The 16,969-nt window shown below is 37.9% G+C and overlaps 1 protein-coding gene across 1 annotated transcript; it reads right to left on the minus strand.

Annotated features, from left to right (window-relative positions):
• Positions 1-3,626: 3,626 nt before the first annotated feature.
• On the minus strand, positions 3,627-4,325 carry LOC308053170 (uncharacterized protein; the record flags this gene model as incomplete). The annotated part of the gene is made up of 1 exon (XM_080363960.1): positions 3,627-4,325. One exon carries the CDS (start codon positions 4,323-4,325, stop codon positions 3,627-3,629), a length of 699 nt encoding a protein of 232 aa, XP_080220086.1.
• Positions 4,326-16,969: the final 12,644 nt, after the last annotated feature.

Here is a 16,969-nt window from a genome sequence, read left to right on the forward strand (position 1 = left end):
GCTGTCTAACATGCATGAGTCTTGTGTTTGACTCAGAATGTGTCTTAACTACCCAAACTTACTGCCCTGCTTCCTTGTCCAGAAAACAATTTTTGATTCTGCACGGAAATTTTAAAATTCTTTCCACTGCAGTCACAAATTCCTTTGTCTAGTGTGGGAATGATTTCTTAGGATTTCCAACTGCAGTGCAAAAAACCCCACAAAACTATGAGCTGCTGAGCTTTGCAAATCCTAGTTAGAAGCATTGTTCACTTGCACTTCAGCTCTGAGTGGGCAGAATAGGAGAAAAGGGGAGGTGAAAAATGGTAGCAGGAATTTGAATGGCACAGAAATGCTAATTATAAATTCAGTATGGAATAAAAAGGCATAATCAAAATGTACCCGCATATGTATTTTTTTTATGTAGCTGCATGAGTTATCTGACACAAGGTCCAGGCTCAGGGACAGGACCATTCACTCATACTGGTGGTATAACAAACTGGCTACAGGAACACTGCACTGGGTGTAACTGCTAGGCTGGCTGGAAAGCCAATAGCTGCAGGATGGGCCTCTGTGCAGGAGGTTCAGAGATGCTCTGGGCCCGTCACAGCTGGATTTGGTGGCTTCTGACACTGCTGTAGATACTTCATCTTGCACCACAACCGCAGCAGGACAGGGAAGCCTCCAGTGTCTTGATCCACACCTGTGTAGGAAAGAACAGCAGTTACTGGAGGCACGACAAAATGAAGGAGAAAATACCTCCAGAGAAATGAAGAGGACAGATGGAAGAAGACATCATCAAGGACACAGCTGGAGATGCGCTATTGTAAAGAAACACCCTGTGCCAGAGAAGGTACCTCTGAGAGACTGCAGGCAACACACATCAGGGCAGAGACCAGCAAGGGACTACAGCTGTGAGTAATCCATGCATACAAATGGGGAAGAAGCAAGGTCCAGCAGAAAGAAAACATTACTCACTGACCCCACCCTCATATATGGCTACAAGAATTGGAGAAGAAGATGTGCAATGTGAGATGAGAACAAGGGAGGCTGAGGTGTAGAAGGAGGAGTTCTCAAGCTGAGCACAAGGAGGAAAGGTACTTTCTTGTTGATTTATGCTTTGTTTTGGTTCTTTTTTTTTTTTTCAATAAATGAAAAAAAATTAAAATTTTGTATTAATTAGCAATAAATTAAATTAAGTCAAATTTCACAGGTTGAGACCATATTGCCCACAACATCTGCCACACCATACCTGGGGTTCCTGGCCTACCATGCACACTGCAGAGGAGAGAAATCTGGAAACAGCTACAAAACTCTTGCTGAAATGACACCTGAACTGGCAGAAAGACAAACTATTCTATTCATTAACAGACTTTGGGGCCAATATATTCTTTACCAGTGAGCAGGACTTGTCATAGGTGGAACCAGAAATTAGTCACCTGACCCATCAGGCAGCAGAATCATCCAAGAACATGTGAAGTAACATGAGGCTGCGGAACAGGGGTGCCAAACTCATTTTTGCCGGGGGCCACATCAGCCTCATGGTTGTATTCAAAGGGCCGAACGTAGTTTTAGGAATGTATAAATGTAACTACTCCTATATTTATACAATATAAAAATTACATTCGGCCCTCTGAAGGCCGAACCATGAGGCTGATGTGGCCACTGATGAAAATTAGTTTGAGATTCCTGCTGTAGAAAATAAAACACTGCAGACCTACATGGTTTGATGATCTGGTAACATGTGATTTGTCCAACACTAGATGGATGAACCAGGCAGGGGAACTGGGCAAATATGAGGCATTGTTTTTCCCCCATTCTGATGTAACCTTGCCTAATGTTTTCCTTCTAAGGTAACTTGAAATCTGTCCCTGCTTTCAGTGAATGACCTCTTCAGTTGACCTCTAGAGGTCACATCCCACCTAAATCATTCTATGGTCATATAATGTTTCAAATTTTTTAGGTCACAACATATTCAACAATTATTATATGATATTTACGTAGTAACATGATTTAGTCTGCATCCAGAAAAAAGTTCATGTACTGAACCATAGTTCACTTCTTAGCTCCCTCTGACCATAAAGATCTGTGTGACAGATGTCTGTCCAGAATGCTTCCAACATGCAAAGTATGTGAATCAAGAGAAAGGGTATGAATCCAAACCTTTAAAGTAAAGACAAGATACATCAGAGCTCTAATTGGGAAATCATCTGTACAAGAAAAAATCTCTTAATGTTTCTTCAGGATAATGTGCTTTCCAAATTGCATCAGATTTACCAAACTAGATGTCCACAAGTACACCACTGTGCTCAGCTTTCAAAAACCTCTCTGGCCTTTATATTAAGAGTTTAATATTTGGCAAAAGAAAAGAAATATTAACTTGTTTGTCTCAGGTGCTAACTATACATGACTTCGCTCCACTTCGCCTGCAATATCACTTCTCTTTGAGATTTTGGAGCCATGACCAGAGAACTTCCTTTTCTAGAACTTTTGTTTCTACACTAACAAATATTCTGGATTGTATTGCATTTTGTTGGTAACTTGATTTCCTGGGAGGACAGGAAATATCTTCCAGAGACCTGGACCCAAGGCCCAGTTTCAAATATTCATTTGTGGCAATCTGCTTATGCGTATGTGCAGCTAGAGTGGACTAGCCAGATCCACACAGTGAGTTTTTGTCCCTGATTTCCTATGCACACCAGATAGTCTTAATGTGCTGTTTTTATTCTGGTGTGGTTTTCCAGTTCCAAGATATTGAAATAATATCTTTCCACACCACAAGGGCGGTGTTTTTATCATATGATAGTAAAATTTTGGTTTATGGGTACTGGAATGTGACACAAACATGTGTGCAGGTCTGTCCAAGCATACAAAGCCTACAAGGCTGATGTTGGAGGAATGTATAAGATTAAAGAAAAACCCTGGCTCACCTAATCATTGCTTTTAGGAGCAATTGTGCATACCTATAGACCTGGAAATTGTCTGCTGGAGCTACACAAAGCAGAAATAGCAAAAACTTCCTGGTTCAGAAAGACTGCATTCAAGCTTGCTTCCCAATCTTCTTTGTTTAGTAACACAGACATATTGAATTTTTCTCTCAAAACTCATGTTTAACTGGATCTTCGAAGGAAAAACTCTGAGGCAAATGATTCATTAACATTCTGAAAATGTTTCATACCAGCTACTTTCAGAAACATGGTTTTACTGGTTAAGTTTAGACTTAAAATTGGAAGTCTGATGCAGTCTTAATTGTATATGACTTCAGTGTTTATTATCAAGATCCATTTTCTATGAATATATTCCAGTATTCTATAACAAAAAAAAATTGTGTTAATCTAAACTTTGAATACTATAACAAGACACTTATTTTCTGTGGTATTCAACACCTCAATAAAGCAGACATCTGCAGGTATGCATTGTATTGCCAACAGTAATTTATTAGGCTTCAGGGATTCAAGATACCAACACACATGTTTCACCAGTTTCCAACTTCGTAGGCTTTTGCACTAAGCCTAACAGACTGCTTTATGGCTCAGGTTATCCATTACTTGCTGCTGATATTCTGTAATGAAGATGAGGCCATAATATCTGACTAACAACAAAAATTCCTATATTTGTAAACTCTTTACTAATCCTGCTAAATCCCCCTAAGCATCTGATTCTTTACTTATACTGCTTTCTTCTTCCTCTTGAAGCATCTTTTGCCATTCATGGAGGACTTTGTGCTCTTCTTGAAGGGCTTCCTCCTGACTTTGTAGGGCCTTTTTCTCATCTTGAAGGGCCTTGTTCTCCTCTTGAAGGGCAAGTTTCTCCTCATGGAGGGCATGTTTTTCCTCATGAAGAGCTTTCTCCTCTTCCTGAATGGCTTTGTCATCTTTTTGAAGAGCTTTAAGCTGCTCCTTGAAGGCCTTGTTTTCCTCCCATAAAGCTAAAATCTCTTGCTGAAGAGCTTTTTCCTCCATCGCAAATGCTCTTTCTTGTGTTTTGAGAGCCTTAATCTCTTCTCTGAGGGCTTTATTTTGTTGTTGGAGGGCCTTTTGCTGTTTCTCAAGGTGCTTTGTTTCCTCCTCTGGAGAGTCCCTATGCTTCCTTTGAAGGACTTTATTTTGTTCCCAAAGGACTTTGTTCTCTCTTTGGATACTTTCATTCTCCTTATAATAGGCTTTGTTCTCCATACGAAAAGCTCTGTTCTTTTGCTGAAGGTTTTGATTCTCTTCTCGAAGAGACTGATTCTCCTTCCAAAGTGCTTGGCTAATTCGTGTCGTGCGAGGGGAGATGGCAGATGCAGGCAGCAGCGACAAATCGCTGGTATCCCTTGAGGGATCTTTTTTCTTTAAGCCAGCCATTTTGTCACTTAGCTCCACCACTCAGGGGCTGTGTTGTGGTCTAGCTGGGTGATTCCATCTTCCATATTCAGTAGTCATGGAAATGAGAATAGAGATTAAGGGCCCATAAGACTACTCAGAATAACATATAAATAAGTAAATAAATAAATGTAACACTAAATGTGAAATAAAAATAATAGTAAAAGAATTTGACAAGCATTGGATATTTTTGTGTGTGCTGAAATACATACAGCACATTAAATTTCACAAGACTGAGTTAATTATAATGAAGAAAAAAGGGATATTTCCTTTTAGACTCTTAAAACTTTGACAGTCTTTCTCATGGACATATGCATTCACGGAGAAATACAGATCATTAACATATATCTTTAGTTGTAAATTTCTTTGCTTTTCTTTTTTACTTTTTCTTTTTTTCAATCTTGTCATTAAGTATTTATTTTTCTAGAACTGTCACCTTTGTCACCTTACTTACACTTGAATTTGCTGTTAATGCTGTTTCTATTATAACTATCTTGATCTAGGTCAGGGGCAACCTTGAATTTGAGCTTACCTTATCTTTCAGATAAATAAAGACCAATAAAATATACATATAAAGTGACAAAAATTATCTATAACCCCCTAAGAGATAGAGCTGATGAGCTCCTCTCTTCAGACTCAATTCTATAACTGAGATAAGGGGCAATTAAACACTTTTTGTTGTTTTTTATTCCTTATTCTATCCTTCTGGGGGAATGTTACATTGCCCAGATTGGAGTAAAAGTACAAGCTAAGCAGTATGTTTAGGAGGCTAATTTCTATACACAGGACAACATTGTAATATCAGGCAAGTTTTGGATATATGTCTGGTGTTTTCTAGGAAACTCTAAAAAATTAGTCACTGTATCACTTTACTATATAATTCATATATACAACGAAATACATATACATATGTGTGTACATATATATATAAAATGAAGAAACTACCAGATGTTCAGAGAAACTACATTATGTCTGTGGAGCATCCAGTAGGAAATGGTTGAGAGAGCTGACATTCAGCCTGGAGAAGAGCGGCTTTGTGGAGAACTTATTGCAGCCTTTCAATATTAAAAGGAGCCTATAAGAAAGATACGGACAGACTTTTTAGCAGACCCTGTTGTGACAGGGCAAGGGGTAGTGGTTTTAAACTAAAAGAGGAAAGGTTCAGGTTAGATATGAGGAAGAAACTTTTTACAATGAGGGTGGTAAAACACAGTAACAGGTTGTCTAGAGACATAGTAGATGCCTCTACCCCTGGAACATTCAAGGCCAGGCTTGATGGAGCTCTGAGCCACCTGATCTAATTGAAGATGTCCCTGCTTATTGTAGAGGGTTTGGACTAGATGACCTTAGCAGGTCCTTTCCAACCCCAAATATTCTATGAAAATTATGATAAATTAAGGAAATCACACAGTACTTACCGTTGTGGTATCCCTGAATCAGTCTGCCACCTGGCAGCTCATGGCAGAGCTGTCTGGTGACACTGTCTTCAATGATGTCATTTTAGAATGCATAGCATCAGTGATCCAACAATGAATGGCACTGGTGAGCATAAAAGTTGTGACCATCTGAAGGTAAGCATAAGTATTTGTAGGGTATAAGTATTTGTACTTCTCAATATTTTTTTTTCATGTTTCTTCATATACTATGTTAATCCAAAATATTATTATCTAGCTGGTTGAATGGTTCTTGCCACTGGTGTTGATGGATGCCATTAAATATGTTCATATATAGACTCTGAAAGTGAGCTTTTATTCCTAGCTATGCAGCATAAATTTGAGACAGCTGTAGTTGGAGTTATTTCTAAATTATGGAAATTCCATAAATGAAACAATATAGGGTCTCTATGTTACGAAAATAAGACTCGGATTAGTATTTGGGATTACAAATGTTTGAGTACATGGAAAATGAGAATTAAATAATAAAAGAGTATGATGGCAGGCTGCCTGCAATCCCCACAAAAAACATTACTTTTTTCCAACTCAAGCAAAATCTATGCATTCTGTGACAATGATTTTACTTTTTTTGAATGAGAAGATGAGTTCCTTAAGACACCTGCATACTTAGATTACATCAGTGACTTGTCCACTCTTTATGAATTTTGGGGGCAGAAGAATACTGTATTCCAACCAAAGTATAAACTTGTTTTCAATATTTGTTATCAGATTGAAGCAACCAATATGGTTTTTTTTAGTCATACACTACGCGCTCAGGATATTAAAAAAAAAGGAGGTGGATGAGGCACTTTCAAATCCAGTGAGCTTAAAATAAGATTTAATAGTTTTGTTTAAATCACTGCACACATCACATCATCAGTATTTGCTGTCTCTCAGCTCTGTTCTGTATGTTAATTAAGTGGGGGACTGAAATATGGCATGTAAAATGCTCAGTAATCCCAGGAGATGAATACACACAACTCCCACTGAAAATTCTGCAGGATGATCAGCCCTCTGAATCCTTTTCTCCAGGATATTTGATTCCCCTGCCTGCTCATGCAAATTAAATAGGCAAAGCATATGAGTAATGCTGAAATCTGTAATACTGAACAAGATCAGTATCTTCGGTTCATATATCTTTTCCAGTCCTTTTCCTCACCTTAGCTCCTCAGGAACAGCTTAAATCTTATTTCTTCCGTGCTTATCACCAGTATAAGTCTGAACATCATAGTTCCATTAATTTTCCCTTAAAAAATATCATTATGATTAAGCAAAAACACTTCAGGTAAGTCAGTATCTGTTGTAGGTTTTTTCATGTCAAAATGTAAGGTTTAAAGTAACACAGGTTATTTTTACATATAGGTCAATTCATTTTATAATTAAGGAATATAAGTAGTAGGAAAGCTGTCAGTTTCAACAAGTGACAAAGAATAAGGCAATATTTCCTCTTCAATACCTCCTGGGTCTTACACCTCGACTTCTCAGAACCCTGCTTGGGAAAGGAAAGGATAATCTGAGCTTGGAAAAGAGACAATTTTATGAAGCCAGTCCATAGTTGGGGTAAAACAATGCAGCTATAATTGCACCAATAATGATTCACTAAACTAGAAAGCCTTGATAATATTTGTCCATTAATGAAACAAAAGGACTCAAGTATTTAATGGTATTTATCAGAAAATATAGAAGCGTAGGCAAGCTTGCAATATTTTTTAAAGTCTTTCTTTTAAAAAACAGGTTAAAATCTTTTTGTTTGATATTACTTTTTTATTTTCCTCAACCAGTCTTGTATGATACCTGTATAATCACACTGCTGTTTGATAATTATGGGAGATTTGAAATATAGCAGAATTCTAAGATTACTCAAATTAATAAAAAAATGAAAACCAATTTTTGTAATCTTTCAGACATTACATTTTACTATTATAAGTAATTTTTGTAGTGACCACTCTGACTGAAGGCGATGGAAGTATATCCCTGCAATGGAAGGTGCAGATAACTGATTTCAAGGGGACAAGGTACATAAGACCTAATATAATAGTGAAAATAATGGCCTAAGAAAACTATTATTTCAATTTACAAGTTCTTAGTTCTGTTTTTTCTGATCAGAACATTAAACAATATGTTTTTCAAAATAAAAGCTTAGTCTGGAAATTTTACATTACAGTAAAATGCAACAATCCAGACTTTTTTCATGAAACCCACTCTGAGTATATGTATAGTGCAACAGCATACATGGCATCCACAAAAGATGCAGAAAAAAAATACTTGAGTTCCTGCTGTGAAACAGGCAAAATCTCAAATACATATGAGTTTCAATTAATCCTTTTTGAATGCTGCCACCACCCACATTTAGCTGTACTGCTTTGTGGAAATGAGTAGCACAGCAGGTGTATTCTTAACTTTTCAGGTGACCCTAGCTAATAATTCTGATCAATCTCTGACCACTATCTCAGAATAGCTAAGCATATAAAAAAGTCAAGTACCTGCAAAGAAAAATAACATAGTTCAAAAAAGTAACCTTATAAAATTAGAATCACACACACACTTTATAGCCTCTATTACATATGCTAGTTGCTTTTGGACAAACCTAAAAACTCAGACTGGAACCTAAAAACCTAACTAGCATACTTGGCCCATCTGGCGCTTTTACTGTTCTGAAAATTTTATGCTGATGTGACTTCTTTTTTAGGTCATTCAAACTCATGATTTTCTCTCCCAAGTGGATATAAAATGTATGTTGTTGCTTCCAGGAGACTGAAAACCTGGACTAAGACAGATCTTTGCTCTACCTGCCAGAGATTAGCAGAGTACCGCAGAGAGCAAAAGTTGATGGTGCTGTACATCTGTGCATTCAACATTTGGTGGCACTAAGCCACTGGTCTCTTTTCTGCATGACCAACTGACTAATTACTGTACTTGGCCTTTTTGAGTCCCTTCAATTAATGCAATGTGCAGTTGCACACAGTGATGGAGTCACCCATACAGAACAGAATCCGGGCCAGAATTAGGCTCTAAGTCCCAGAAGCACCTGTTACAAATACAAAGTGTCCAGATGGTCTGGTCTTTGTGGGAAAGTGTCACGAATTGACTTATCTGTCTTTCTTACTTTTGGTTTAAGGTCATAAACATGATTCTTTTGAAGCAGAAAGACAGTCACGTTTAGGGAAAAAAAAAAAAAAAAAAAATAAAGAAAGAAAGAAAGAAAGGAACCTTAGGATGAATGTAAAACCCACTCCATTTGTAAATCTTAATAACCCAATGGAGCTTGTTGTTATCACATTCTGGGCAGGCAAATGGGATTAGGCTGTGATTACAATGCAGCCTTCAATATAATTAGACAGATTTATTTAAACACAGCTGTAAACCATAAAAATGTGAACTATTTAGTGATTGTAAATTCCACAGTTTGTAAATTCAAACTTAAGTCTCCAGTCAGCTATTTTGCTTTGGTTTTGTTTAGAAACACTAGAAAATACTCCTTTCAGAGTATTTTTTAATGGATGTGAATTATTTGAGTTTACAACAGTGAGGAGTGCTCCTGAATGCCGATTAATTTTCTAATAGTGCATTGTTTCATTCATGAGTATTTTAAAAAATCTCTTCCTCATGTCTAGCCTTAATCTCCCCTCTTTCAGTTTAAAACTATTACCCCTTGTCACATTGTAACAGGCTCTGCTGAAAAACAGGGCCTGTTTGAGATCAGTGATTCCACTGGCAACAAGCATGGATTCTGCATCCTGTGCCTTCTTGGCTTTATGAAATGGAGGAAGAAATACAGAGTTTTATGTCACATCTTGAAAACAGTTAGGATATCTCAAACAATAACCAGCAATAATGGCAGTCATGGCTTATTAGTAAGACTTTTAATAGAACAAATAATGAACAATATTACCAGCAGTAAAAACATTGACAGTCAGTTTCATGCATTGCTGAAAGCTCTTTTCCTACTTTATTCCCTCCCTTCCTTCCTCCCTTCCTTCCTTCCTTCCTTCCTTCCTTCCTTCCTTCCTCCCTCCCTCCCTCCCTCCCTCCCTCTCTCCCTACCTCCCTCCCTCCCTCCCTTCCTTCCATCTGTCCGTCCATCCATCTTGCAGCCACTCAGTATGAGAGAGAAAAGAATGAGAGGGGTAAGAGGAAAACAGAGTTGAGGGAGAGATGAAGCTGTTTCATTTATAAGGAAAAACTGAGGGAGTAATAAAACATGTCTTCCATCCACCAATCATTTGACTTGTATCTAATATTTATTATTCTATTTAGTGCCTATAAAGGCCTTAAACCCAGACTTCTGTATCCCTACATGTTCACTTAACACAAAAAAAGGAGCATCAAAATTAGCTTTCTGAGTTCCTAACTCAAATTTGAACAACAGTAGTAACTGAATTCATGCAGTTCACATTGGAATCATGCCTATTTTTATTATTCATAAGTACTGAGATAACATTGGCTACTATAAAATGTGTAAGAGACATCCAATGTTTTTAAGCCTAAAGTATATATTAACAGCTACAACCGATAATTATGGATTTGGTTTATGTTGTAGTTGATGCATTATTTTCCTTGGATTTTTGGGAAGCTATAATGTATGCTGAACAAAATTTCTATGTTATCAATGGCTCAAGAGACATATGGCACATGAAATATATCTTCTAAGTGAATTGATTCACATGATGTTTTAAAATTTGAACATTTGTCATTTTACTGGATTTTGGAAGAATCTTTTTATAGAACCAATATTTGAATTTTAAAATGTTAAAAGAGCATGGAAGTGGCATGAGGAAAGGATACTTTTCATATATCCTGAGGACAGACAATATAAAATTTGCCCTTAATTGTAAAAAGTGATAGGAAATCTAAGCTGCTATTTTTGTTAAACATGTGAAAACACGACACAGGGCAATGTCATTAACATGTCAGAAAGGCTGAGTCATACCTCAATATGCTTTATCCTTGCTTTATTTATTTAGAAAACTGATGAAATACTGCACACCAAGTGTTCTAAGAACAGTGGATCCACCAGTGAAGGTCTACAGCTGTGGGCCTTTACCTGGGTATTTTCTTCTAATAACATTTCTGTGCTTTCACTTGGTTGTACCTGTAGGAAAGCAAAGAAGTGAGAAAGCAAGATGTGTGATTCCAGGCACCCAGATGATAAAGGAAGATCAATACTAACATGACCATCTGGACGGTCAAATAAATAGTATTAACATAATTAGACCATGGCAAAATATAAAGGACCTTGGAGAGATTCTGCTGAAGTACATTTCTCATAGCTGTAAAGAGTGATAGCCCAGACTCGTGAGAATGGTGTCTCTGCTGGATAACCATCCCCAAGCGCATGGGATGTGTGAATGTCCTTGGGCCTGGTCTGTGAGTGAGTGGGAACGTAACCAAAACAAACGTAACATGAGTGTGGTGTGTTTTTAATAACAATTATTGGAAAAACATCTTATGTAGCATCTTAGTCCAGGCCTGTATCTGTAAATCCTATAAATTGTCAGTGGCTAATAAAGTGGGTCTCAGCTTGGCTCAGCTCTCTGCTCTGCCTGGCTCTGCACTCCTTCCTGAACAAGATCTCTGCCTGCGTGTACATCTTTGTCTGCGTCCCGGTGTGCATCGTTCCTCATCGCCACATGTACCTGAGCAGTCAGGTGTGACATTGAGCTGGACTTCAGAGCCACATGCGTAGGCAAGTGTACACCGTAAGGGAAAAGTATTGGGCCAGATCCAACAACCTGACAGAGGCTGCTGTGGCTCCATGCTCCCAGGTGCAACCTGTAGCAAGGCCGAGCACATCTTCCTAGTAGACACAGGCATACAGAGCACATATATTCACTACATATGTACGTATTTATATATGGCTGACTGCACAGATCGAGAAGCACATTCAGCACTCATACAAACATAGACACCAACCAGGAAACTCATCCTGTTCCCCTCCTTGGCTGAGTAGGATGGTCTGCTATTCACTATGTATGTCTATATATACATATGCACAGAGTGGTTCCCTCCAGCAGGTGGGCTCAGATAAAGTCACCTCAGTAGCTGCTGCTGGATCTCAATCTCCCTGAGTGCTGGCATTTGGACACACGAAGCCCTGAGGGTGTAGCCCAACGTTAGTTGCTGGTATAAACCTCCGGACTCACACACAGACACAGACACACACACACACACTCCTGGTCACTTTACCTACACGCTGGCTAGTCCAACATGATGTTTGCTAGCAATCACACACTCACTTGCACGTCCATGATCTCTGCAGGTGCTGGCACCACTAACACAGGAGCCTCATGCTCTGAGGTCCTACTCTAGTGGCTGGCGGTCAGGTTGACTCAGTCCAGCCTCTTCACTATTACTAAGGACACATAGGCTTGACTCCACTTGCTGCACTAACACTCTTATGTGCTCCTCCTCCCTTGCCCTCCCTTTCCCCAGTCCCTCATCAAAGAAGGAGTTAGAAACCAATTAATAAATAAATAGGGTAGACTGTGCTGACCATGAACAGGACATGGTCAAATAAGTTTACTGACCAGCAAACTATTGACACATGACTGGGCTCTTTTTATCCACTTATATGTTTATTTTCCCAGCCTTGTTCCTCCTCAAATCATCTAAATCCATTTCCCTTCATTTGGTTCCTCCTCAAAACATCCCATAATCAGTCCTGTGCACTCCTGAAATGCTCTCCTCCTGCAAACATGTGTCCCACACCCCCAAGTGGCAATCCACTTCAGTCCAAAAGGAGCTCCAACATTGTCTTTATCTTTGGAGGTTTCACACATAAACATAGGGTCTAAGGCTCCCCTGGGATAGCCCTGGGAGAGGGCCAGACAAGGTGTTCCTTCCTCTGAGTCCTTAAATTATGTTCCCACCTGCCATGGTGTCCCTGCATTCTGCTGGGCTTGTGGAGGTGGGCCTTTCATGGGCTGACAGGTCTTGTGATGGGTCAGATGGTAGCCAGGGCACAGTATTGTTTGGGGTCCCCCTGCCGTTATTATTTTTTCTGTGCTCTGTTGTCAGCTTGCAGACAAGCTCTTAGCATATAACCTAATGTGTGTCTGCTAGCACATCTGCACAGTCTGCTCAGCAAAGCCTGCTTCTAGAAGTCAGCCTTCTCCATTGAAAAATAAGAACTGAGTGCAGCTGTGAGTAATTACAGCTGTGAGAAGTATGTATGTTAAAGCCATTGGACAGGTGTTATTCTGTTGGAAACTCATAGTCATGTCATTGTCCATAAAATTGTTTCAGAACAAGGAATATTACAAGAATTTAGCTGTCCTTTAACATGGCTAATTTTGGAATAGACATCTGTTTGTCTTCCTGAATAATAACAGATAATAAGTTTATCTTCTGAGTTGCTAACTGCAAACTATATAAGTGGATATATATATTTATATAAAACCGCTTATATATATATATACACGCTATAATATAAATACACACAATGTAATATATATATAAATATGATAATTGACATATTAGGTGTTTTCATTGTAAATATTTTTTGTTTTCATCTCACACAGAGTGAAATTCACCCCACTTAAATTCTGCTGTCAAATAGCTAAGCGTTTATATCCAACTAAGTCTCTTTAGACTTTTCTCATAGTCACTTCAGAGAAATATATCCCTCCAAGGGGACATACATCTCTTATTAACATAGGCATCTAAAAAAAGTAAAATGAATCACTACTATCATCTAGATATGCTTACTTCTTTCATTAATCCAAGCTGTCTATCTAAGACTTAGATATCTATATTTCAGGTGAATAAAGTAGCTTGAATCCAGCATCATGTAAGACAAAGGTAGAACGCAACAGTCAGAGAACATCTCCAAATCCATCTCAAATGTGAAAATTTCTTTTATTACATCTCTTCTATAAGACAAAATGTAATAAAAGATCAAGAAATTAAATGTTGATAGCATTTTTCATTTCCTTCAAAAATGACTTTGTGAAATTCATAGTAATGGACACACAGGTCGTTTAAGAGAAAAAGACCTAATTTACTGGAACATACCAAATCAGTATCTGACAGAGAAAAGTCATTTTTACAGTCTCTTCCTAACTTGATCTGACATAAATATGAAGGAAGAATTAACATCCTGAAGCGTGTCATGCCTCCACTCCTACCTGTTCAGTCTGTGACAGGCTGAAACTGTAGCTCTCCTCATCATTCTTAGTAATAGCCTAAGATCCTTTCTCAAAGACACACCTGAAATCAAAGTCCTCATTAAATAATACTTCCTTAAAAAGACACACAACTTTTATAGAATCATTAACAGTTTTCTACACTCAGAGCAGATAGTACTTCTTCATTTCCTTCTGCCTTTCCAAATAAATACCATGACAGAACTTGAAGTCAGATACATACCCTACGTTTGGATTAGTTACATAGGATCCTTTCACAGTAAAGTCAGTACTTACAAGATGCAATTCATGATATCCTAAATTTGGCTTCTAAAACAGATTGTATCAATAGTTTCTCAGTAATTGTTCACTTTTGAATACAGAAGTCTAAACCAACTTGCTGAATTGTAGGTATATGCTTGGAATCTTAACCTAGCTCTCCTGAATATCAGACATTCTGTTTGCTGAAATCAGTATTTCACTGAAATTTCTTCAGATGACATTCAGACATGAGACCAAGAAAATACAGGCTTGGTTGTATACAGCAGACTGAATTTATATGCTGTATACAGACAGCATAGAAGTCTAAGTTTTATTAAGAAAGCTCATGGATGAAGGCTTTCTAAAAAAAAAAAAAAAAAAAATTTGAAAGAAGTTTCAAATTTGATGAAACATAAGGGAAACTCCTGGCAGACAATTCAAGGTCTCTTCTAAAAGCTTTAATGAGGGATGAAAATTACTAAATTTGTAAAGGTGATTACATGCTTCGAACTCTTCTGGTTTATGCTGGATTGATATTATTTTAAGAAACCTTTATATACCTAAACCCAGGGTAGTTATTTTCAAATGCAATCTATGCTATTTGTTGCATTGTTTTTATGTCCCTACTCCAGTTTTCCAGTGCTTTTTATTGCTCACATTTAAGAGAAAATAGAAAGGAACATTCTCTACCTTTAGAAAAGCCCATGAAATCTATATGCATGGAGTCACACATAGAATTAATTTGCCTGTAACTGCTGCATTAATTAATTTATGTATTTTTCTTATATCAAGCTGTTTAAAGTAAAGAAAGTTTAGATCTGAAATTGGACCTTTTAATTATTCAATATTTCAATCACAATTATGGGAAAAAATAGTATTTAACTCCTCCATAATGTGGACTGTTTTATATTAAAACCAGTAATGATTTATGAGCTGTCAGTATTTTACAAAATCTTTTAGTTTCACTGAATTTCTGTGAATTGTACATTTTGAAAGTACTTTCAGACATCAAAATAATTGAAGTGGACCTTCTCTATTCCTGTTTCCTTCCTCAATAAACAAACAAAAGCAAACAACTCATCTTTCCTTTAGCTAAGGATCACTTTTTCCATAACAGTCTTCTGAAAAAAAGAAAAAAAAAATCTGGTTCTTATTTGCTTTTTGTTATAAAGGACCTACCTTTTACAGATTTTTATTTTTTTTTCAGTCTACAACTGTAAACTTAGAGAAATCAGAGATGTACATCTAAATAATTTAATGGCTAGCCTATCACCTTTATACTCCTGAGTCCTTTATAATTTTTTCTACAGTTTCCTTTTACTGCTGCTGAAGAGGATGCCACTCTTAGCAAGTGTGTTCTAGAGCACCTCTTTAGCTGTCCTAATGTGTTACAGGCTGTAGGCATCTAGTAAATCATATACTCCTGCATAAACAACACACCTTCAACACAATAACATCTAAGAAGGGCTTTAGGTCATTTCTGAAAATATTTTTAAGTGGTTATAACAGCACAGGTACATTCTTCAATCTGTTGTTTGCACTAGAGATTTTAGAAACATAGAGATACTGTACACACACACACAAAAAAACCTTCTGAAGTGCTAGGATATTATTAAATCAACTTAGTTTCCAGAAAAAATGTCTAGATTGTTTTTTAAAGGTTCAGTAGAAGTTTGTGTATGTGTTCAGAGGCCTGACATCAGTCGTTTCTGTTTGATCAGGGATGTTGTTTGTCTCTAGGAGGAAGTAGAATGTGGTATATACAAAGGTGAAAAGGAAAATACTGTGAAATTTCTGCTTTGGTTCCTTCTCCTCTGTCAAACTCAGAACTTGCAGGAGATGGCTCCCTCTATCTCTGTGGTGCTCAAGTATATTCAGTGAGATATTTCTGAGGACACTGCCAGCCCTCAGTGTGGCTCACAAGAGAGGGAGTTGAAACAGATGACATGACAACTTTGAATTTTTTTCTTACCTAGCCTTTAAAAAAAAATTGTCATACTGGAAAACATATCTATATTTAAAATGTTCCCATGTAGTTCTTCAGTCTAATCCTGCAGGCTTGGTATATTTGTGGCCCTTTCCTGAGAAGGATCAGGTAGCACCTCATATACCATTTTGAGTGCTGCACCCACTATCACATCACTGTGTGTACTGCAGCTGAGGGAACTGGTGTTTACAACAGCTCTGTTTGCAGGTTGCAAGGTGCTGGTAGTGGGGTTGATGCAGGGTGGTCTCTGTGAGGAGAGGCTGGGGCTGCCCTGTGCCAGACACAATCAGTTCCAGCCAGCTTCAACTCACCCACCACAGGGCATGGCTAAGCCCCTCAGCCAAGGTAGTTTGGCTATGATAAAATATTTGACATGGTATCTACAGTAATTTTGATGTTTTCTGCACTGGAGATGTAGTCAAGACTGTAATTTTGACTGTGAAACAAGGTTTTCTGCCCCAGGGTGGGGCTGTGGTGTGAGAGAGAGACACTGCACGGCTCTTCCTGGATCTTGAAAATAGATTGGGAAAGGCCCACTAACAAATGACTTAGCAAAATAGATACTTTAATAAAGCAGACTAAAAGAGGAATGCAGATAGTGAGTAAATCTTGTGTAGAGAGCGAGTAAATCCTATGTCCCTTTAGATGCTGGTAACCCCATATTCATGAAGCTTCAGACAGACCCCAGATGGATTTACCCATGGCATGCTGAGCAGATCCTGTCCATAGAGACAACCTCCTCTTTTTTGATATTTTGAGCTCTTTTAAGATTTTCTTACAATAAACCTATTCTATTTATCATCCCTGATGTCAAATAGAATG

This window comes from Nesoenas mayeri (assembly GCF_963082525.1).
Source record: "Nesoenas mayeri genome assembly, chromosome: 1".
NCBI lineage: Eukaryota > Metazoa > Chordata > Aves > Columbiformes > Columbidae > Nesoenas > Nesoenas mayeri.